This window comes from Ixodes scapularis, unplaced genomic scaffold (assembly GCF_016920785.2).
Source record: "Ixodes scapularis isolate PalLabHiFi unplaced genomic scaffold, ASM1692078v2 PGA_scaffold11__112_contigs__length_91849675, whole genome shotgun sequence".
Taxonomy (NCBI): domain Eukaryota; kingdom Metazoa; phylum Arthropoda; class Arachnida; order Ixodida; family Ixodidae; genus Ixodes; species Ixodes scapularis.
Window position 1 is genome coordinate 60,520,499 of NW_024609837.1, and position 24,303 is coordinate 60,544,801.

At 47.9% G+C, this 24,303-nt stretch overlaps 1 protein-coding gene across 1 annotated transcript in view; it reads left to right on the forward strand.

Annotated features, from left to right (window-relative positions):
* Positions 1-1,348: 1,348 nt before the first annotated feature.
* LOC8037463 (fibrillin-2) overlaps positions 1,349-24,303 on the forward strand; it is a 190,786-nt gene continuing 167,831 nt past the window's right edge. The window contains 1 exon segment of the mRNA XM_042288940.1: positions 1,349-1,850. Within this exon segment, the coding sequence (XP_042144874.1) occupies positions 1,570-1,850 (281 nt within the window). The 5' untranslated portion in view covers positions 1,349-1,569.

Below are 24,303 nucleotides of genomic sequence, written 5' to 3' on the forward strand. Positions count from 1 at the left end.
GGAATGTTTATTGTTGTTTTGGAGTGCGTCGCAAATTTATTTTGTTCATGTCTTCAAATTTCGCTTTGTGCTTCATTTCTTAATGCTCGCGAGTAAATTATTCACTGACTTTGGGTCAACCTTTTCATGGTATACATATATGTATACTACACAATGTGTGGTATATACTACTACGAAAACTAAATAATGAATACTACTACTGCATTATACTACGAAAAAGGTCGCCTTCCCGAATGTACAAATTTACATGCACAAACAATATATACCTTCGCATATTTATTGTATGTTTTAGACAACTGTAAAGGATCGTTATACAAAAAAGACGATTGAAATTAAAAGTTGCCTTTTTAAGGAAAGTGATGTTCAAATACTGCACCTATAAAGTTTTCTTTCGCAGTTTGACAACGAAAGAAAACTTTATAGTTCTGCTCGGTTTCTTTTGAGATAACTTTACTTGTCTATATCGATATGTATTTGTACAATGGATATTTGTCTAAGCTTTTATTTGATATACAATTACTTTTATAACATTGACTGTAACAAAAGCTATCGTTCAAACCAGGTACATTATCGTCGAAAAGACCAGGTTCTAGATTTTTTTTTTACGTAAATAGATATAAACAACAATAATATTTTATGAACACGCTTTCAATGTAGTTTAGGAGGCCAGCTAAAAAGTTATTTTTTTGTGCGGAAAATAACTGAGCCTGGCGAAGATCCCAAATACGCGACCTGCGACGATCGTCAAGATCTCATTATTCCCCTTTGGTCTTTAGAAGTAAAAAAACTCGAGAACTAAAAATATGGCGCAAAAACAGTTTTTAGTTACTTTCTAGTAAATAAATTGCCCATCATAAACCTTTTCTTCAAAGCTTTTGGGACATGACCCCTTTTCCCTGCACGATTTCAAACGAAACCGCCAGTACATAAGCACCGAAACCTCGTAGCAGCACGAGCTTAATTAGGTAAATAACTTCAATCTTCAAAGGAAACAACTTCGGAGCAAACGATCTCCGTCCACGCAACCGGGATACGCTCAAAGACGCGTAGCTCCAAACCGAAAAAAAAAAAAGCTAAACAGGAGCCACAAAACAGATTGCCGGAACCAGCCAGCTCATGCAACATTTTTGAGCTCGCGAGAAGGCGCAGGGGCCCTAAAGAGGTAGTGGGTTTTTTGATCTGGTTCCGATATCGGACCTTCAAAAAACAAGAAAACAGAAATAAACACGACCGCAAAGGTGCCGAGAGAGAAGTCATCGGCAACTACACCGCGCGCATGAGCCCGCGGAGCAGTGACTGATAACACCGCGCCACGGCAGCCCAACTCCCGCGCGCAAGAAAAAAAAAAGTCGGCAACGGACCAGGCGGCAGCACGAGTCCTCCCGACGGCGTTGCCCTTGTCGCATTGTGTGCACCCGCTCTCCGACAACCCGCGGCGCCGCGGCCACTGTCGTGTTCATCGGCAGCGCGGCGAGTGCGCCAGAAAAAAAACGAGCGACTGAGCCCGCCACCCACCCAGTCAGTCAGTCGGCAAGCCCTCCGCGCTCCGAGAAGGACGTCTTCTCGGCTATGGTACGCCTCAACGGCATCGCACGCGGGAACGCCGTCGTCTGCTCCGTCTGCGAGAGACGTCGTCTGATTCCCTCGCCGCCGTTCCGCGGATGCTGCGGACGCTGGTCGTCGGTTGTTCTGGCGATGTCGTGGTTGATTCTGGTGTTCGGGGCGGCGGCGGTGACGTCGACTTTGACGGAGAAGCCCAACGTCCCTGGCGGTGCCGGGTCTCTGGACCTGGAGGCAGCGGCGGCCGCGGCGAGTTCGAGTCCTGGGCCGAGGACGCCTTCGAAGTTCGGGTGAGCGTTATACGATATGCTTTGCCAAGTTTCTTAAACACGGGCGTTGAGAGCGCGTGCTTGTGCTCTCGCGTGTAGTTCTTGGCTCGACCATGTGGCGCATTATCTTTATTGTTTTACAAGTGAATCAACTATAGAAAACTTTATTATATATTTTAAAATAAATTTGCTCAGGTCATTCGCTTATTTTGTTGCTGGGTAATTTTCTGTAGATATTCAAACAACATATAAGATGCCTTAAGGTTCCGTTCGGCGTATGATGGTAAATGCATTTGAATGAAATTAGTAGAAGAAAAAAAACCAACATGCACATTATTACTTTCTTTGTTTTTCCAATCTGTGTTAGGGAATTGTATGAACGAGTGTGTAGAAATAACATTTAATTACACAGGTTTTTTTAAGGAAGGCATTAAATGAAGCGTTTCACTATTCGCTCTCTCTACAAAAATGCTTATGCCTGAACAAAAAAAAAAAAAAAGAAGCGCGGTGGAAGTTGTTGTGATCAACATATCGCAGCTGCGAAATCCGAAGTAAAATCCCACCACGTAAATCAGTTTTCAGCCGGACGGCCGACATCTTCACGGGGTTCCGCCGAGCTCAGTGAGGGACAGTATGGAAATCAGGTCAAAAGGTAGCAGGTAGACTTACTGATAAGCACCGCGGCGGCTATCGTAATCGCAAAGGACACTTCGCTCCTTCTCTGTCACTTTCACTCCCTGTATTCACTTCCTAGGCTTCGCTTTCTCGTCAAGTGCAGGCTGTCTGCTCTGAAGGGACTACCGGAGCTGCTAGACTCTTGAGCCAACGCGGAGCTAGCGCAAGTTCGTCTGCTACTTGCACAGGGGTTGGGTTGGTGCCAGAACGACAAGCTGTTATTAGCTGATCGAACAAAAAAATATTGGGTAGACCTCAAGGCATCCAGTATTGGGGTCTACCCACTATCCTTTCAATCACAGCCAATCAGAGCTCGGCGTTGTTCTGACACCACCGCAACTCCTGCGCAAGGAGCAGACGACTTGCTATCCCATACCATCAAGAGCTAAGACTTGAGCAAGCACCTAATCGCATTAAACGGCCCTGTTTTCCTCATTTTCTTCGCAGGCGTTTATGTTTATGAGCTACCGCCAAAACATGTACATCCTTTTCGCGAGACGCAGAGGCGTGTTATAGAATGTCGGAAGCCCGCGCTGGAGGCCGGACAACCGCAAGCTTGTCTGCTTTCTGCGCCGGGCTTGCCGTGACATCAGAACGCCGAGCTCTGATTGGTTCGATTGAATGGATAGTAGATAGGCCTCAGGGCATCTAGCATTGAGGTCTACCCACTATTCTTCCAATCAGAGCCAATCAGACCTCGGCGTTCTGACGTCACCGCGACCCCTGTGCAAGAAGCAGACGAACTTGCGATCCGCATTGGGGCATAGATTTGCCCCCGACAACACACACGTCAAATTTCTCTGCATAGCCCACACTTGACCGACAAACCCACTTGTATTGCCATTAAACTGCACGTTGTATAGTGAGACAGAAGATGACTAGCCTGTGATATGATTATTCTTAAAACCAGAAACGTGATCCTCGCCATAAAACTTTGTTAATAAAAATGCAATGTTTTTATATATTTTTTCATTTCTCTAAAAAAGTTGCTGACTTTGCTATATCTACGGCACGCTTGGCGCTCACGTCACGGCCGAATGCTTCGCGGATTGCATACACGACCACTGCGTCGCCGGTCGGACCGCTCTCGGTGACAAATCATTCCGCCCGTGAATATTCCGGGGTTCACATAAGTGGCGGTGAGGGAAAAAGCCGAACTCCAAGGATTGTTGACCACGTGGCTGTAACGACCAATGGCGATGCCATTCGGAACCAGAACACGTCTTGTCCTAGCCTCGAGTTGAGAGAACGTCAATGGACGTATAGTTAAAAACGAACGCATGTAGGTGATTACCATCGGTGATTATATCTACACGGTGTTTAGCGAAATTTATATAAAAGCAAAAAACGTTTTATGTCACTTTAGGTATGGTTCGGAGGGTAAGCACAAGGCAATTATAATTTGATTCATAAGGGCAAGCGGCCCGCCCGTGGTAGAAAAGAGGTATGACCTTAGCTAAACGAAGGATGAGACCCCAATTCACTTCCCTCGTATCTCCACATATCTGACTTGTACTATATCTTGTCTGCAAGATATATTTTCAAAGTCGGATCAGAAAAAGCAGATCAGTTAATCGATCAGTTCCAGTGCAAAAGGTAATCACGAGAAATATATACTTTCCCAGAAAATGGGATCTTAGCGGTACACCATTTGGGGATGCAACTTTAGTCACATATGGCGGATTCTCAAGGAACAACAGCACATCCGACCAAAATGTTCAGTATTTTCGGGGTGCACCGTCTATTAAGTAGAGCTGTTTGTTCCCCTTCACGGACTTATTTGTGGGCATGGGGTCTCATGCAGATTCTACACTCCCTTTCTTACAGCCATGTTACACGGGCTCCCTTAACCGTAAGTCACCTGCTGAAGACGTTGTAATCTACAAAAAAAAAAAAAAAAAAAAAAAACTTTTCTTTTATCCGCAAAAACAAACTGCGCATCGCAGAAATCTGAAACTCTGCTGTTACACGTCACCACAGTTACCGGACTATATTCTCGAACAGTCTCTTTCAGAAGTTAAGAGAGCGCGTGCACAGCTTCGATGGGCGCTCCATAAGCGCAAGCGCACGTGGGCCCATAGCATTGACTGCATGGCCACAGAACGCTGTCCAAAACTATAGTGTGCTAACTGTGGCTTAGTGTAACTGCATGGAGTTAAGTGTGCCCGTGTAAAGGCCTGTCCAAACAGGACACTTCGAAAATTGTGGGGAGAGACAACTCCGACATAAGTCACGCGGCAATCCACTCCCATCTTTTTTTTTTTTTTTTTTTTTTTTTTTTGCCGGGCGGAAATATTTTTTTTTATTGTCAAAGTTTGCTTGTGCTCTTCACAGGGCCTTGAGCATGCTCATAACGTGGGTCCGGACAGCCACTCAAAAGCTCTGTTGACTTGCGGTCAATCGCTCAAGGCCTCCGCTGCTCTTCATGTCCCGAAAAACGGGAAAAGAAACGGCTGTGTCCGAAATCTTGCCAAAATAGATACAAGTTACTCCGGCGAATCTTGTCAGATAATAACACAGGTTGAGCGACGTTTGACGCGGGTAGGTTCTCGAACGCAAAGGTACATAACCCTTACTCCGGAGTAAGCCTCGAGTAACTTTTGAAACACGGCCAAGGATACGAGGGCCCGGCAGAGCAGATGGACAACATTGACAGGTGGCGTGTGGCGTCAAGTATGACGAGGTCACCGAAAAGCGGAGGAAGCGAGGAGGAATGCCGCAATGTTAGCTCGCTGGTGCTCAATCAGAAATCGGAATGCCCGACTTCAACCACGACATTTGAAGGGGCTGTGTCGCCTCACGATTTCTGAAGTGTCCTGCTTGGACAGTCCTCTACAAGGGTACTTATGTGGCAACAAACTGACTTGCCGTAAACCAAGAATAGAGACACCATATCCTAGCTGCGAAAGCTGCTTGCAGCTTTGACTTCGCGCACGCGCACCCATGAAGACTTTGCTGCATTTCAAGGCAAAAGCAAACCACAGCACAATTTAATCTTTCACACCGGTGTACAGCCTACGGCAGGGCTGGGCAGTATCGCGACACAAACACATTGCGAAAGTATCTTAGAAATACTATCGAGTACATGTATCGAGATACATTTGAAAAAAATCTATTTGGATCTCGGTAGCAAAATACATTTACAATGCATCGCTTGTTTCGCGATACTTTGCCAGACTTGGTTATCTCGTTACATTTGTTGCCCCTTTTTAAGATAAATTTTAAAGATAAACACACCTCTTTGGCGCAAGGTGCTTCAGAATTTATAATATGAACCCACCCTATAACATGATCCCATCACGGTCACCATCATTTAAAAAAAGCTGGTTTAAGGAAGGTTATTTGCAAGAATTGTAGAAAAGGTTCGACTTTGTTGTCTAATCTCTCCACACTATGGGTGACTCATAAACATATTATACAACATTTGAGATGCGCCCTCACGGAAAAACATGACTCATTTCGTGCAGACGCCTTTTGTCAAGCAAGGCACGCAGTCTTTACCGGTCAGGAACTATGTGGTTCACCGAAGATAATTTTTTTATTTTATTTTTTTTATTTTTAGCGACATTAATGATAAATAAAAAGTTCGAGGCAAACAGAAGTGCATAAAATGACACAAAAATAGGAGCACAACTATACATTATCATTTGCATTCGCCTCCCCGCACGTACCGCCTTTCGGGAACGATTGTATTTCTAAGTTTTTTTAGTTGCATTTCGAAATACTTTTTCGCCGTATTTGCAAAAGTATCTCGGGGATATCCCGTGGCTAAAAGACACATGTATCCCAGTATCTGCCTTAAAATGAATGCATCACAGTATCTGTATTCCCGGATACTTTTTGGAGTATCTCTGCCCAGCCCCGGGCCCTGTGAATCATTAAAAAAATTACGCCCTATTACGGTCAGTCTGAAAATTATTCACAGTGACGTGCGAAAAAGACTTAAAGAAATGCCAAGTCTATCAATTTTATACTCTCTTGGAAGTGAGTATCAGCTCTAAACTTGCCAGCTTGTTTTTTTGTTTTTTTTTTGGCGCACATTATTTTGCATTATATTTAAACTGACAGTAAGAGGGCGTAGGTTTTGAAGGGGTCGATTAGCAGCGACATGTTTTGGTGGCCCTCTCGTGACGTCATTATCTAGCGAACAACAAGTTCGATGGTGTTTGTAATGAGCATGATGGAAGCTTGAAATCATTGCGCTGTGAAACGAACGTTGCCAACACCGACAAAATTGAAGTTCTTCCATTCCTCTTGTTTTCGTCGAAGAGAAATCAAATGCTGACGTCATAGTCAGCATTCGACCGATCGTGGAAAGCAGTGGAAAGCCGATCACAGCGACGCCTTTAAAAAAAAAAAAGCTTTTATTAGGTTAGGTTGTGACACGCGTGTAAAAAAATAATTTTACGCGAAAAATATTACATATTTTAGTGCAATATTGACGGCGCGAGACGCGATTTAGTCGGCAGTCACCTCCTTTCTCCTTGTTTTCTCTCTCGACATTTCGGACACGTGGAGGAGAGGTGGATTGGCTTCGCCTTCATGTTGACGTGGCCATTCCGGAATGACCCGTGACGTCATGGACTTCGCGCGCAGAATTTCAAATAAATTTCTCGCCGTCAATAGTGCTCTAACTTTTTCTTTCTTTTGCGTAATATTTATAACTTGACACGCGGTCCTAACCAAAACTATTCAAAAGAAAGAAAAAAACTTTTTAGGGGCTTTTTAATTCGTAAGTTTAGACGCACCCGACGGGACGATGTGACCAATCAAACAGCGTCAAAGCGCTGTCACTACACGCCTTCCCCGTGCATGGCTGGTCCAGAAACATGATTGATCCCAGCTAACCTCCAGTGCATGATTGGTCCAGTACACGATTGGTCCCTCCGTAGATAGCGCTGCTATCTACGGAGGTTAGTTGGGCGAACACCGTGGCCAAGAACATTACAATGAACATTTGGGCGAGTTGGTAGGAGTTCACAGTGAAAAACAACGCGGCAGCACGACCGGACTGGATACGTGCTCGCGTGAATCTAGCACGGCCGTGGTCCTGTGTATGTTCAACATATGTTAAATTTCAGTTTTTGTCTGTCAGAGAGTGTATAACATAACGATATTCTTTTGCTCCAGAGCTCCTGCGGCATTAACGTCGAACGTTTTCTGGGGATTTTCACATTTTACTTAAAGCGGACATTTGTTTCTTTCAAGCGGGGGTCTTTTTGGGCAAAAGAGGAGCATTTGCATCGTCTCTGGCGTGGCGCCGGTTTCGTGCCACATTTTATTTAGTGTCTGCGGAAGGGCCATCTCAGAGAAACTGCGTGACTCGAACAGGTTCAGAGTCTTCAGACATGTGGATGATTTCCTCATGAACATGCTGACACACTAACTAGCGACGTAACGGAGGTGCTCGGGTCATGGGACAGTGGCTTGGGATTCATACATAGGAAGCCAAGAAGAGGACGATTGAAGTTCCTCGACCTCAGGTTGCCTACAGAAGGACCATATTTGCCGAATGTATGAGCCACTTTCGAAATTCCGAGTACACCTAAGCACTTCTTATGAGTTGTGAGTGCGAAAGCATGAATGTAGTTCTTCCGTTCCCTTAGTTCGTCTGCGGAGTACTGGCGTGGACGGCCACGTTTCGCTGCTGCCGAGGTAGCGGTCGACGACCGAGAGCGCGCTCTCGTGAAGTGGCCACGCCGCGCTGAGCTCGGCCGTGCAGCCTCTCCGGAGTTTGCCCGTGTGGGTTATGCGGGCAGGCCCGCACCTCTTACCGGCGGCCGGGCCGCTGCGTGCGCTGCGCCGCCATAGAGAGGGCTTCTCTGGTGGCGTTCCCTGGAACTACGCCGCACGAGAGCCAATGGGAGCCTCGTCCCTTGAAACCATGACGCGCGCCAGTCAATGGGAGCCTATCCATCTCAAATCGGCTTCAGATGATAGGTTTCGATCCATTGGAACAGGGGAAGGTGCCGTTTGGCGCGGCTTCAAAAACTGATGACGTCAGTTCGCTCCATGGGGTAATTAATGCTTTTGCATTAAAAAAGCGGGTACTCGGGAAAGATCGAGTTTCCCGATGTACCCTTGGTTTTCACGCAACAAGCTGTCGCGGTTGTGCCATGGGATCAACAATTCCAGTGACTCCACAGATCCTTGCAAAACCAGGCAGCACACTAAATGCACGGAGTGCACTAAACGGTAGTCATGTGTGAAATGCCCACGTCACGCGGCTTTTTTTTTAAATCGGCCAGATGGGCAGGCGCTCTAATGATCGTGCGCGTGAACATGCCCGTCGAGACACCTTATCGATCACCGAACTCGTTGCCTATGTTCCCCGTCAGTTGGCGATATCAGGTTTTTGGCAGTGTCGGGAAGTACTTTAGGTACGTTGTACTTAAGGTATTACCTAAAGTAGGTTCATGAAAGGTTGACTTTAAGTACATTCTCTGGGTGTGTATTTGTACATTAATTTTTTCTTGTACTTTCCGAGGAAAGTACAACTCCCGACTTCAAAGTACATTTTTCCAAATTTGGTCTCGTTAAATTTTTATAGCAAAATGATGCTTTGTAAATTCTGAAAAAATTCTGGAAGTAATGTTCTACCCTCACCGAAAACGCAAATAGGCGATGCATCGCTCCCTTTGTGGGGCGGCTCTCCCCGCAGCCATTTCGAACTCTCACTACTTCTCGTTCGGACAGCGTATAAGTGGGGAGGTTAAAAATATTCAGGAGACTCCTCCACGAAAGGATTGCCTGCGGAAAGTATACGGGGCTGACGTCATGCTCTCTCCTAGTACGTCTAACTCCCTTGGGTGAAACAAGGTGCTACAAGCGGCGCCAAATTCAGAAATCAAAGGGGCTTCCGAACCGGGTGCCATTTCCGAAAGATAATTACTCTGCGGCCGCTCGACTTTATCCCATATTCGCCACCATTTCCGAAAATAGCCGATGCATCCCGGGGCAATGCATACCAGTTTAAAAAGAATACGCTGTATGTGGGAACGAATTCCCTAGTAAAAAAATAAATATCTTATATGTATAAGACATTTCTTGGTCCAATAAACGCATATGATTAAATAAGATCATATAAGAGCGCACAAGATCCTTATAAGCACATATAAGAACATTAAAGGATTATATAAGACGTTATAAGAAACTTCTCATCAGTATATTATAATTACTTATATAATGTTATATCGTTCTTTTATGTTCTCATAAGGTTCTTGTACGCTCTAATATGAAATTATTTAATCATACGCGTTTATTGGACCGAGAAATTTCTTATACATATAAGATGTTTTACTAGAAGGGTTTTACTATAAATACACTGTATTTATAGTAATTCACTTCAAGTACATTGTGTCTGGTGTACTTAATACTTTACTTGAAGTACATGACTTCTCATTTACTTTGTATTTTACTTCAAGTGCTTTTTGTTGCACTTTACCCAACAACGGTTTTCGGCTAGATGTTCTCATACGGCTTACAAAAATACATAAAGCTTTCGAAATCAAAGGGCGATAATCTTTTTTACGTGACACTTTGATTACCGTCCTTATCGGCAAATCAGTATTCTTTTTCGTTATGGAGGTTACACCAGAATTTGCAGTAACTGTTCTGCCGGTACTTTTTTTTTTTTTAGGGGTTGGGGGGGGGGGGGGGGGCGTTTCCTGATTTGATTATACACCAACTGGTCCGAATTGCCACTTGAATAAGTTCAGCCTCGTCATTGGCCGAGTTTCCCCCTTAGACGGCAGCAATTGTATCTCACGCGTGCTTTGTGGGAAAGTACACGCACTGGATTTTTCCGAGCGCAGTGGTTGAATTCAACGGCCGTTGTTGCGCTTTCGCGAATGTTTTGCTTGCGGCTCGTCAGACAATTCTTCGTCTCAAACCTACAATCTAATTATACTCGTATTCAGCTCAAGAACCGCAGTGAAAGAAAGTCCGGGTTTTCGCGGAGAATTACAGATTTACTCCTTTATGTCGTGAATTGAGATATATGTGGGTGAATTTTTAATTAGCTCGTCGTTATCTTAATCAAAGCCCAACCACATTGAACGTTTTTCTATATTTAACACGCTTCGTTCGCGTCAGCGTCCCCTCGCGTCAGCACGCCATGTGGTTGGGAGGTAAAGCCCCAACCGCAGGGTTGGGGCTGACGCGGGTGAGGCGCCTGTTCACGCGCCTCACCCGCGTCAGCGCCGGCGCGCGTCGCTACGCGCGGGCCGGCGCCGAGATGTGGCCTGGACAGATATCGGCACGAAGCGCCGCGCGGTGACGCGAGGCAAGGATACTCGCACGCAACGCCACTGACTGAGAAACTCCTTTGCTGCGGTGTAAGTTCAAGGAGAAAAGCGAGCGTTTTTTTTTTTCGTTTTTTTTTCTCAATCTCTTTTTTAAAAAGTTTGATGACGTACCTGGGGGAGTGACGATATTTGAATGTGCTTCATAGATTGGACGGGAGCATTGCGTGAGCACTCGATTTGGGCTCCTGATAATCGATAGCTCGAGGAGCATTCGGGTAGTGGCCGCTGTCGAATCGCTGCAATGACGACAATAGCCGAACCATAACAAGGTCTGGAACTCAGCGCGTGTCCTGTCCTTTGTCAACCCCAGCGCGTGGCTATGATCAACATTGGCGGCATGTAATCGGCCCCAGATCATGTGGCCTCTTATTCTGGCTGCGAGCCGGGGGGGTGAACGCTGCTCGTTTTAGAGCGCAGCTCTTCGGCGCCCGTTTCCGGGTTGAGCGGCGTTGGCGTAACTGCGCGTTATATTACGGGACGTTCCTCATAATGACGTCACACGTCACGTGTGACGTCACGAGTGTACAATAGTGCCACCAAATATTTGGGGAAACTTTTCGCTAAAGGTAGCGAAAAATTTTCAGCGTAATTTGGCAGGAACTTTTCCACTAAATTTAGCGGGGAAATGGACGTGACGTGACATCAACACCGATTCAGTGTCCCCGCTTAACTTAGCGCGAAAATTTTGGTTAAATTTCCCACTAAATTTAGCGGGAATATTTAGCCGAAATTTTCGCGCTAAATTTAGCGTTGGAATTTTCCCACTAAGTTTAGTGGGGAAACTGAATTGGATTTCCACGTTATGTTTAGTTGGGACATTTTTGCTTAATTTTGTGGGAAATTTAGCGAACATTTCCCGCTAAATGGGAGGGGAGCAGCAGAGGAGAAGGGGAAAGTACGGAGGAGGAGGAGAAGCATACCCTCCCCTCCTCCTCCTCAAGAGCTGCGCTCTAATTCGGCATTACAGGGAATTGTAAGAGTCTTTCATTTTTTTCTTTTTTTTTTTTCTCTGCAACTCGTATTGCGTGTGGTAAAAAACGAAGACGTGTTTCATAGGTTATTAAAGTCAGGGATTCGTTCTATGTGGTACTTGCGCTAAGTACAAAAATCGTTTAATAAATTTTGGCCAGGCGATTTATTATGGTGTCAAAGGACTACCCACTAAATATTTTGTTACAGCGTCACGTCTAGTTTTAATGAAGTGAAAAAAAAAACGCAACTGCTCAAAACCGGATTCGGGAGGAAGAAGAAATGTAGACGAGGAGAGAGTTGCCGGAAGTCACGTAACTACACTCAATCGCGCTTTTTTTTTTTTTTTTACTTTCTTTTTTTTGGAGGGGGGGGGGGGGGGCGTGCGAAGCAGTCGAAAAAGGCGCACGTCGGACGTTGCACAGAAAACGCAAAATCCAAGCCCTTCGGGCTTGACGCTTTCGCGTTTTTCAAGCTCTTACCAATTTGTGTCCGTAAGGCGAGCGATGTCTTAAGCCAGGAGAGGGGGCGACGACTCGGCGACGTATTCGTGCGAATCAGCTGGGTGGTCGGACATGTCGTACGGAGCCGTTCCTAATTGTTTTGATCGGTAAATGATTTCTCTTTTGAAGCAGACAGATTCGCCGGTACCGCGCACAACAGTTCTGAAGTAGAGGTCCCACGCCCGTCGTCCGCCGCCATCGCTTAAACCGTCCAGCCCGCGACGCCATGTTGAGAACCACGCAGAGTATGCACAGAATGCTTCTGGTCCTCTGTGCAATTTTTTTTTTCAATAAACTTATTCGCAGTTTTTTAGAAGCCACAAAAAATGGCCATCGTATTTTATTTTTATTTATATTGAGTGTGTGCCTTCGATGACCCACGACTTTGAATATAGTATTTGGTGTGTGTGTCTAAACCACACGTAACGACACCTGAACACGGAAAAGAGAGTGAGCGCGACTCAAATCGGTCAGTACTCGATCGGCGGTTTTCGGGCGGAAAAAAAAAAAAGATAAATTTCAAGCCGCAACTTTTGTTCTGGGTAGATGGGCTCTCGTATGTCATAGAGCATAAATAGCCTGACAGTGTCCCTTTAAAACGTACACGTTTCAAACGCCAAAATCATTCGTAGTTTCTACAAAATTTTGTAAAAACCACTTCGTGAAGCACGTGAATGATTTGCAAAGCTTCCATTTTTCTTGATCTGATGACGAGTGCAGAGGCCAAAGTAAAAGTTTCCAGGTCTAATCACGAGCCAGTTCGTAATCTCGTGCTGTTCCGACGTCTGTACGAGTTCGTCCAAGTAGACACTAATACACACTCTGGTAGTAGTAGTAGTAGTATGCGTTTTGGGGAGGGGGTTGGGAAGCCGACTGTTGTTGGGGCGTACTTAGACGCCCATGTCACAGTCGGAGGGGAAGGGTTCTTGGGAAATAAAGAGGGGAAAAGGGGGAGTAGAAAGGGGGGAGGTTGGGATTTTTCTAGTCTTTCTCTAACCGTCGAAGTCTAATTTGCAGGCGGGGGTTCTGTTATGGTCATAGCCATCGGCAAGGCTAGTTTGTGTAGGGTCCAGTCGCCTTGATGGTGATTGGGGAAGTCCGATGTAGGCGAAAGAGGGTAGTTTCCTAATTTAGTTCGGCCACAGGGAGTAGTATTGATGAGTCAGTCTGTCGGAAAGGCTGTTGTCACCACTTCTCTCTTTGTTGCCTTTTTCTTCAGAGGAGGGAGATTAATCCTGTCTCGTCCAGGTAGTTCTCCAGTGCCTTCAGCGCCTTCTTTTTGGTGCAGTTTGTGCCTCGAGGTCTGGTGACCTCCTCCAGAGAGCTGTAGGGTAGGTTGAGTTTTCTGTACTCTTCCTGGAGTGCCCTTCTCTCAGTGTCGTAGAGGGTGCATTGTAGGATGAGGTGGACGTCATCTGCGCGAGTCCCACAGGTGTTGCAGTCTGGACTCCTAGAGGGTCTCATCCTGTTGATCCATGCGGGGGTGAGGGCGCTGCCCGTCCGAAGTCGGTGGAAGACAGCCGCCGTTGCCCGGTTCATGCGTGCTGGGAGCCGGGCCGGGTGGTCGCCTTGTGCCATCCTTGCGTCTGGATGCTGACTTGCGATCTCCCTCGCCACAAGGAGCTTGGCGTCCGCGGACGGGGGCACCTTGGATGTGGGAGTAGAGGGCTCATCATGGGCGAAGTTTGCCATCTGGTCGGCGATCTCGTTTCCCTTGATGCCACAGTGGCTTGGCAGCCACTGAAACCTGAACTGGTGTCCGAGTTGCTCCAATGCCATCGCTTCTGCTGCGATTCTTCGCGCCAGTGGTGGTGCCCTCTCCAAGTTATCTAGCATGGAGAGCGCGGCTTGTGAGTCGCACAAGATTACCCACTTGCCGCCCCTGGAGCTGCCTTTCTGGACGGCCTCGAGGGCGAGCAGGATCGCTGCTAGCTCTGTGGTGGTGCTGGTTGCATGGTGTGTAAGGCGCACGCTTAGCCCAACGCCAGCCGCCTCGAAGGCCGCCGCGGCTGTTGACGACCCGTCTGTGGGACGTACTGAGCCGTCCGTGAACACTTGAGCCCAGCCGTGGTACTGGTCCTCGATGTGGGACAGCGCAAGGGTTCGGAGGGTCACTGTTGTTGCCGTCCTTCTTGATCTCAACCCGGGGATGTGTAGATCGACGTCCATGGGTTGTGGACGTTCTTGCAGTGGTGGGAGGTCGGCCAGGGCCGCAGCGGTTCCCGCGATGTCTCCAAGTTGACAGAGCGCGCGTCCAAGTCCTGACTCTGTTCTCTGCGCAATCTTCATGATTAGGCTTCCCGTCGACCGCCCATTCTCCATTCGGATAAGGTGTCCAAGAGCCCGCTTCTGTAGTGTGGCACAAATCGTGGCTACGCCGGCCTCGACGAGTGTCTTGTGTGATGAGGCGCTTCGGGGCGTGCCAAGGCAAATTCTCAGTGCCACCCTCTGCGCCCTCTCTAGGTTTTCTTGTTGTGTGCTGTTTAGCGTCACCAACGGCAGCGCGTAGGTCGGGCAGGACACGATCAGGCCCTTGTACATTGCCAGCATCATGGCCTGCGAGGTGCCCCACGTTGTGCCTCCAAGTGCCCGCAGGGTGTTTGTTCTTGTGCGCATCTTCTGGAGCACTGCATCTACAGCGGGCCTCCAGGACACGCGCGCGTCGAGCATCAAACCCAGATAAGTTGCTGTCTTTTCTGATTTTATCGGTGCTCCCTCGATGTGTAGTACTGGACGAAATGTTCGCAGTATTGGAGCCTGGAACAGAGCCGTGGTCTTCTCAGTCGAGATGCCGAGGCCCAGTTCGTGTAGTCTGTGCACCGTGTTGGTCAGTGCCCGTTGCAACTCTTTCACCATTTCCTGTCTGCGATTTGGTGGGCTGGTGGCCCAAAGTGCCACGTCGTCTGCGTATACCGCCATGTCCACGAGGAACTGTGGTCGAGCTCCAACTCCGGCAGCCGAAGGGAGAGATGCGATCGCGATGGAGAAAAGCAGCGGGCTCAGCACGCTTCCCTGAGGCACACCGGCTGTTATCCCCCGTGGTGTGCTGTAGGTGCTGCCGACACGTACACGCAGTGTTCTTCCTGTCAGAAATGCACGTATGTATGACAGGGGGCGCCCGGTGATTCCGAGGTTCTGGAGAGCCGTGAAGATGGTGTCATGGGGGAGCGCATCGAAGGCTTTCCTCACGTCTAGGAACACTGTGGCCGTCGACCAGCCCCTTTCTTTAGCTTCCTCCATGGTGGTGGTGAGGTCTGCAATGGAGTCCGCAGTGCTTCTGTGTCTCCTAAAGCCGGAGAAGCAGTCTGGAAGCGCGTCTACTGCCTCCAGGTGGTAGTTTAGACGTCGCAGTACCATCCGCTCCAGTAGCTTGCCCAAGCAGGAGGTTAGTGAGATGGGCCGGTAGGAGCTCAAATCATCGGCCGGCCTTCCAGACTTGAGCAGGGGCACGGTAGTGGCCTCTCTCCAGGCCCTTGGGATCTCAGCACTGCTCCAAACCTTGTTCATGTAGTCGAGGAGGCTGTCGTGGCACGACTCGTCCAGGTTCCTGATGGCCTGGTTCGTCACTCCGTCGGGGCCTGGGGACGAGCGCTTGCGCGGGCATGCGTCGATGGCGTGTCTTAGTTCGTGTAGCGTGAAGGGGGCATCCATAGCCTTCATGCTGGGCGCCGAAGGGTCTCTGCGGGTTGACCAGTCTGGGGGGGCTGGACCCACCAGTGGGTGGGTTGGAACCTTTGTGAAGAGGTCTGCGAGTAGTTCTGTCACCTCCTGCACTGTCGCTCCTCTCGCTAGGGCCAGACCAAGTATCGGCTGTTTTGGGAGCGGACGTCCGGCAAGCGTTTTCACCATCCGCCAGGCTCTTTTTCCTCCGGCTGGCATGTGAAGTCTGGAGCAGCGGAGGTCCCACTGCCTTTTTGCCAGCTTTTTCCCGTGGCGGCGGAACTTTGCGTCAAGCCGCCTGTACTCCTGTATGTCCTCCGGCTTGTTGGTCCTCCAGGATCGCCGTTGTGCACGTCGTCGTTGAGCTCTCAGGCGGAGCCAGTGCATGTCCGGGTTTGGCCTTGTGATGGGTATCTGTACCATTCTTGTGGCTTTTTTAAGTGCTTCGGCGATGTTCTCGGGGGCAAGGGGTGCGCCAGAGTCTACCAATTTGTCTAGATGTCTTCTGTACTCCTTCCAGTCCACCAGGTGGCAGGTCTTGAGTGGGGCTTTGGGTGGCTTCCCTATGAAGATGGGAAGGTGGTCACTGCCCCAGCTGTCCTTCTCTGGTCTGGCTGTCAGGCGTAGTCCTCTGGTAATAAATGTGAGGTCAAGGACGCTGCCTTCCACTCCTGGGCGGACGAATGTTTGTTCTCCGCTTGTTATATTACGGAGTGCCAGGCCATCTAGAGTTGACTGTAATGCACGACCCCTTGCGTCCGTTTTCTTGTCGCCCCATGTCTCGTTGTGAGAGTTAAAGTCGCCAGCGATTACTGCCTCACCCTTGATCTGCGTGCAGATGTCCACAATTGTCTTTGGGTCCCAGTGACCCTGCGGCCGCACGTACGCGGACACGAAGGTAACCGGCCTTCCCTTGATCTCTACTGTGACCCCCACGTACTCTTCAGTGTCACTGCACAAGTCCTTAAGGTCCACTTCAGTCTGTCCGAGACTTGCTCGTACCAGCAACATGGCTCCTGGGAATTTTCCTGCTCGCGTTGCTTTGCTCATGTAAGTCACGTACCCTGAGATGCGAATGTCTTTTGTGTTCGGTTCCTGGAGGGCCAGGGCATCATATGCATTGTCTTGCAGATGGTCGCGAAGTCCTGGCAGCCGCGATTGTATTCCGTTAGCGTTCCATTGTAGCAGAGAGCACCTGATGGGGTGTTTGGATGTTGGATTAATGTTGCTTCCCATTTTCAGTTGTTGGTGAGGCTGCTGCTAGCTGGCTCACGACCACTTGCAGTTGGGTGAATCGCTGGAGTATTTCTGCTCCCGGCTGGTACTGATGCAGGAGATGAATTCCATCTTGAGAAGCTGCGTCTTCTATGGCCAGAGAAAACTGAGGTATTTGCAGTTTAGGGATTGAAGTGCAGGAGTGGTGGGTGTCAGAAAGCGAGAATCGGTGAAGTCCGAGGGAAAGATGAATATAAAATTCTGAAAGATGAAAACAAAAGATATGTAGACTGCAGTATAGTTCCGGCATTTTTCCCGGTCGTCGTTTAGCAGTGAAGGCACAACGTTGGCTGTGTTTGGTGCGTCGAATGAGGTAAGCCTGAAAGAGCTTCAGAGGATCATTAAAATAATGGACTCTAATGAAAGAATAGCCTTGATTACCTGATGAGGCGTTGACTCCGGTGTTATTGTTGACAATAATCTACGAAGAGTAGTGAACACGAGTGGGATTATGACCTGGAAGATTGAGGCGGTTTCTCCTTCCGTTTTTCGGTTAGGTGGCAACGTATGCAAATCGGAAGACTTGCTTGAAATTATGTCTTTGATGTTTTGTTTATCCCAGAAGGATGCTTTTTCAGTTCCTCCAGTGGCGACTCTCGAGGTGGATGCTACGGCATCGGAGTTATCGTTTCTGCTCTCGTGTCTTTCAAGGGGAGGGAACTCTTGAACAGTCCGTTGCGGAACACTCCTGATGGTGGCATCAGGTTGTGGTGCGTCATTTTCGGTAGTTTTCTTGCTTATTTGGTGTTTACTGTGTACAGCACCTCTGGCCTCACGAAAAGTGGTGTTGTGTTTCAGCTGGTATCTCGTGACCTCTGTCTCTCTTGCTTTCACTGGGCATTTGGCTGCGTTGGAAGCATGCCCTCCTTGACAATTCACGCATCGCGGGTTGGCTGTGCATTCACCTTCGTGGCACTGCCCACATCGATAGCACAGCTGAGAGGCCGCTGTGCACGCAGCTGCAATGTGGCCAAACTTGTAGCATTTGTAACATTGCAGGGGTCGTGCTCGGTAGGGAAGTACCTCAGTTCTGACAAGACCCACTTTGATATGTTGGGGTGGCACCTTTCCTGTGAAGGCAACCCGTATGACGGGCGATTTCTTCCCGAGTCGCTTCACTTCTGTTATGCCGACAGAGGACTGTAGATGTGTCTTTACGTCGTCCTCTGTGCAATCAGGGTCAATATCTCGGAGGACGCCGAAAGAGTTCGAGCGGTCTCTGGGCAGGAAGGCTGTCACTGGCAGTGCACAGAGTTTCGTTAACTTGAGCAGTTCGGCTTTAAAGAGGGGTCTTTTTGTGTCAACTGCGATGATGTTGCGAGCCTTGTTAATTCGGATCTCACTCACCATGCCTGGTGCAGCGTTGTTCAGAAAGTCGGTGAGCTTGATTTTGCTCAGTGACTGAGCTTGGTGGTTTCCAGTGGGGATGAACAGTACGGTATGACCGACTTGCAGGTTGGCTTCATCGTTGAAAGGTAATGCTGAATTCAGGCACCTCTTGCGTCTTTTCTTTCCGTGAGCGACCTCGTATTCCCCGTCGTTCGATTGCATGTCTTCATCATCGCAAGCGGATACGATCGTCGAGGAGGAGCAGGTGGCGGCCTCATCGGTGACGTCCATAGTCGGAATTGTATATCCGTCCTTGACGATCGTTGCTGAACTCGCCTGGTCTTTGTCTAAGTCGGGGGGAAGGTTCGTTGACTCGGTGGTCATCTTCGTGGATGTCTTGGCCTCCAAGGAGGAGGCCGTTTGCGAGAAGAGGTCCGGTGCCTCTCTGCTTGTATGCGATCGCAGAATATAATGTGGAAAATATCAGTTTACCAGTTATTTACGAAAAGCCTCGGGAGATGGGGATAGAATAAACAGCTGCAGTCTCGTCGTCGTCGTCGTTTTTCTACACACTCTGGAGGCTGCAGTCTGTTGCGGGTTAAGAATAGTAGGGCAGGTTCTACCCATAAAGCCCTCCACCTTTTCCACTTTAGCAAAGCGAACGCTGGAGAGAACGCGAGTGGAAAGGAGGAAACCATCAATCAGGGCGAGCAGACATTTTTGTGGGTGTAACTGCAGTGTAACATCGCGTATATAATACAGTGAAAACTGTCTTATATAAGCGATGTTACATTGCTTTACAATTGTAATTAAAATTTATTTTCAATTATAGTTTGTACTTATGGCAGAAAAGAGCCACCACCAGGACAATATACGGGCAACACAAACCGCGTACAAGTTATCTCCTCTTTTGTATAGCCGTCAGGGGAGCTTCAAACACGCAATGAAGTCGATTTTGGATTGAGATGAAGGAAGCAGGTTGCTATTTTCTCTAAACTGAGCTTCGAAGCGATTCGATAAATTGGTGTCACTAGAACGGCATCGTTAATCCACCGTTCGTTCGAACGAACACCGCCATTCGCTAAAGTGTCGTTCGATGAAACATCATGGGCAGTGCTTCGTTCGCTAAAACGTCGTTCGATCAAGTCAGTGCCTCCCAGGTCGTACCCAACTTAACGTTAATCACGACACATGGTAGTGTGTTAATACTTGAAGATCTATATTTTCTACCATTTTGACGAAGTGAACAGAAAAGTACCTGTACAAAGTAACTTCACTTAGAAATGAAAGTACATACGTTTTGTACCTCAGGTACAACAAAAGTACCTAGATATCGATTCGCACTTACTTGTACATAGGTAACTTTACAACCCTGGTTGTGTCTAAATTATAGAAAACGGCACGTGGCCACGGAGGAGAGAGTGAGCGCGACTCAAACGAGCCAGTTCCCGATCGGCGGTTTTCGGGAGGAAAGAAAACGAATTTCCAGACGCAAATTGTGTTTTGAGTAGTAGGGCCCTCATATGTCACGCACAAATAAAAACCTCGGCGAGCATAAATATCCTGTGAGTGTCCCTTCAACTAATGCAGAGGGTAAGACGTCTGTTCTTTGCGCAGGAGTTGCGGTGACGTGAGAACGACGCCGAGTTTTGATTTGTGAAGGATAGTGGGTAGACCTCAATGCTAGATGCCTCGAAGTCTACCCACTACCTTTTTTTTTCAATCAGCCAATAGGAGCTTTGCGTCGTGCTGACGTCACCTCAACCCCTGCGCAAGAAGCAGGCGACTTGATCTTTGTAGAGGAATCCATGCAGGCCACAACGAGCTGTCGATCTAAAACGAAGAGACAAGGGGTTGAACCGCGGCCAGACGACGGCCAGCTCGCGTTTTTCGAAAGGTCTTTCTGACGCGATAGCAGCCACCCAACTTGAAAAAAAGTAAGAAAAAAAAAGTGCTAACCGCGGCAGTTTCCGTATGGAAGCGGTTCACCGATAGAGCTGGGCAGTCTACGAGAGCAGTCAACGGTCGGTGCAAGCGCCTTATCCCCCCCCCCCCCCCCCCCAAAAAAAAAAAACAGCGCGGTTTTTTTTTTTGTGTTTTTTTTGTTTTCTTCTTTAAGTTTGCGACGAACAGAATGGAGAGAAAAAAAAAAAGAACCTGCGCTCTATATACTGGATGTTCGCCAGCTGACAGCTTAATAAACGCGGGGCATGTCGAATCTCAAGTCTTTTATGACCACTCCGTTGTCCATGAGAACGCAGCATAAACTAATAAAAACGACAAAAAAAAACCGAATTATTAAGTAAGGAGCGCTTGATTAGTCCACCTAGTAGCGTCGGCGTCGTCTGGAAACTGAAACGAAGTATAGGCGGCTGATGATGGGGACGTATAGGAAGCATAGGCACTATTATAGGAAGGCATTTTCATATAGAAGCATAGGCATTCTCGTGGGAAGGATAGACCTTCTTGTGGGAATGACTGGCATTCTCGTGGGAATGATTGGCATTCTCGTGGGAATGATTGGCATTCTCGTGGAAAGGATAGACCTTCTCGTGGGAATGATAGGCATTATCGTAGGAAGCATATATAAAAAGCATATGTATGCTTCAAACATGTCTGCGGACTTCTTTTTGCACCGCCAATTTGACAGCATCACCATACAAGGAACACGCCTTGCGGCGTCAGACAGTGTATGAAAATTGTCCTTTGTATGAGGTATTAACATTCCCAAATAGCGAATCTATTTTTTTTTTTTTCAAGCTTTGCATTGTTTTTGTTTGTTTTTAATTCCTTTACTTAGTGTCAGTACAAAAGAAGACGAACGACCTATCCTTTTCTTTAGGTGAAAACATTAACGAATTACTCAACCTTAAGTTTCTCAAAAAATGTCTGACGATCCCCAAAGAAAGAAGACAACTTAAAAAAAAAAAATTAAAAACTCTTGTTTAAAAAAAAATTAAACAAGAGTAAAAATAATTTAGAAGTCAGCAAAAAAAAAAGCGCATAGAAGCCGTAGAGAGTGCAACACACGTATTGTCCAGCCTACCATCAGCCACAATCCAGTGGGGTTGCGGCTGATGCCCCAATCTCATTGGCCGTGATGCGATAACAAGATGCTTGGAGACTTTAAGCTGTACTGAGTTAATCGGTTAGAATACAGGGTGCCCTTCTGCTGTAAGACGAGCTGGAAAATCGGCGCCTGTACGTAGGAAGGTCAAACTTTCACCGCGTGTGCTCTGAGCGGGTAACTTTTACCGTGTGAAATTTCAAGGCTCAGTATTCTTCCTCTCGAGAACGAGAGAAAAATATTTGCCAAAGTCAAGGTTGTGCGCCTTCGCAGATGACCTACTTGTCGAGGCTATTCACTCGTGGCGCCACCTCCCGATAGGCGCGACGAGCACACAACAAAGAGCGTCGCCTGCTTGCTGCGCCTTTCGGGAGATGGCGCCACAAGTAAATAGCCTCGACAACTCGGTCGTCTGCGAGGGCGCCCTCCCTTGACTTTGGCACATTTTCTTGCTCTCATTTCCACAGGGACAGAACTGAGCCTCGACGTTTACGCGGTAAAACTGAGCTGCTCAGTGCACATACGGTGACAGTTAGAGCTTTATATGTGCGGGTGTCAATTTTTCCGGCTCGATTTGCAGCGGAAGGTCCGCCTGGGACACCCTTTATATGCCTCATAGTCTGACATTCAAGAAACCTTGTCGCACAAACTGGTCTTCATTCTGTTTCCCACGAAGGTCAAAATACTTTCAACTTCTCAAACAAAAATAAGTTAGCTCCTACAAGAAGAAGAGGTTGTAGAAAATAAGACAACCGGTATCATGCGCATCTACTGCCAATATGCTACCTCGGTATAAGAAAACCAGCTACACAGTGGAGTATATATGGAAATGAAATACCTCTCTATCTAAACACTCAACGTCAAATTTGCTTATTTTGCGTGCATGTATACACCAAAATCTGCCTCCGGAAAGCCCTTTCAAAACCACCAAGCGTCACGTAACACTGCCAAAACGTGTTACCCAACAGAAGAAGCTACCTTCGCCTCGCTTCACTTCATTTTTGTTCGCGAACGCCTCGGTGTCGGCACATCAGAAGCCGCGGAGGCCGCCAAGAGCAATGCCATCCTTGTCCACCAAGATCACTTCCTCCCTACGCCCCGTTCAACCCCAAGCTGACAGTGCAGTGGAAGCTACTTTCGCCACGCGTGATCGCGCTCTCGCTCATACTCAAAAGCAGAGGGCGGAGTCAGACGATCAAAGGGAAGCCGTTGATTGGTTCCCGCGGCCGTGCAGGTCCCACCGCACTGTCGGCACAGGGGGTGACCCCCGGAGCGCAGCCTTGGACCGCCGACATGGTCGTAAGACTCTTCGGGAGAAGGACAAGCCATAGAATGCGGAACAACTTCGCGGATTTACAGCTCAATGCACCTCCGTGTGTCTCGCGGCGGCCGTGCTCTACGGACAGCTGGACGGCTCTGAGCTGGACGCGAGCCAAGCGCCGCTCCGCGGTTGGTGGAGACTGGAAGGAGCAGACGAAACGATCGGCCAAGTCATAGCCAAGTGCCGCGTCGGATATGCAAAAGAAGCAGCAACGAGGATTGCCATGCGGCGAAGGGGGCCGCACCTATATTCCGTGTCTTTCCCACGCCTCGCTGGGGTAAAAGACGCGTACTCTGACAGTCTGCTGATTGCTTTTTAGGGCCTTGACTTTCGGAGCGAAGCGGCATGTTCTCGGGGTATATGCTATTCCCGTCTTCAACTCGTTGCTCGCCCTCTTGCGGCGGAAACGGGAAGCGCCCTAGTGATGATCCCCCGTTTCTCCTGCTCAGAGGTTTATACTGATCGTGATCGTGGCTCGTGAAATGTCATTTTTTAAATGCAAACAACACTCTCCACTGTCCCAATGTAGCGCTGCAGCCGGTATGGGATTGTGCCTCACTATCCAGAGAGTTTTAGTATTGAATATAAGAGCAAACGCAAGCACCTTGCGTTTGCGTTGGGGTTGCGTGCTCCCCGCTGCGCATGCGCGCCGACGCCATGCGGCAATTTATGACCGCGATTTTGGGCTCCGCGCACGGACAGTGTGAAACACGCAACGTTACGCAATGCTTACGTTCGCTCGTATACGCAATATTAAAACTCGCTACTGCTTCACCGGTTTTCCAACGCCAACGAAACGTACTGCAAGTGAGCTGACGTGCAAGCGGGTAGGCGTTCCCTTGAACTGGAAAGGCAGAGACTGGCAAAACGACGGTGCGTAAAAATTAAAGAAAATAAACGTTCAGAAGTTTTGTGATTAAAAACATAAACGGAATTCCTCTTTTGTATTTCTGGGCATTTAGTCCGGAAGAATTGGTGGCGAATTTGGAAGTTTTGCCGATTGTCAAAAGTCGCGACTTTGATAGCACCATATGCTTTACTCAGAATCATTGCCATTTTACACGGATTTCTAGACTAGCTAGAATGTTTTAATGTATTTCACACTATTTTTATTTTTTTACTTGTTAATTAAACGTGCTTCAATTGGCGCCAGTGATGATAATGCTCAAACTTTGGATATCCGTAGGTGTCTGCGGGTTTGTAATTAGATCATAGGCGACAATTTATAGTAGAGTTTGAAGAATTACGTAGTGAAATATATTAAATGTATTATAATTAATACAACTTGTGGTAATGTAGGCCACACCACAATCACAATAACAGGCCATTTTATCATAATAGCCTTTGCAGAAATATCTCACAGCCTTTT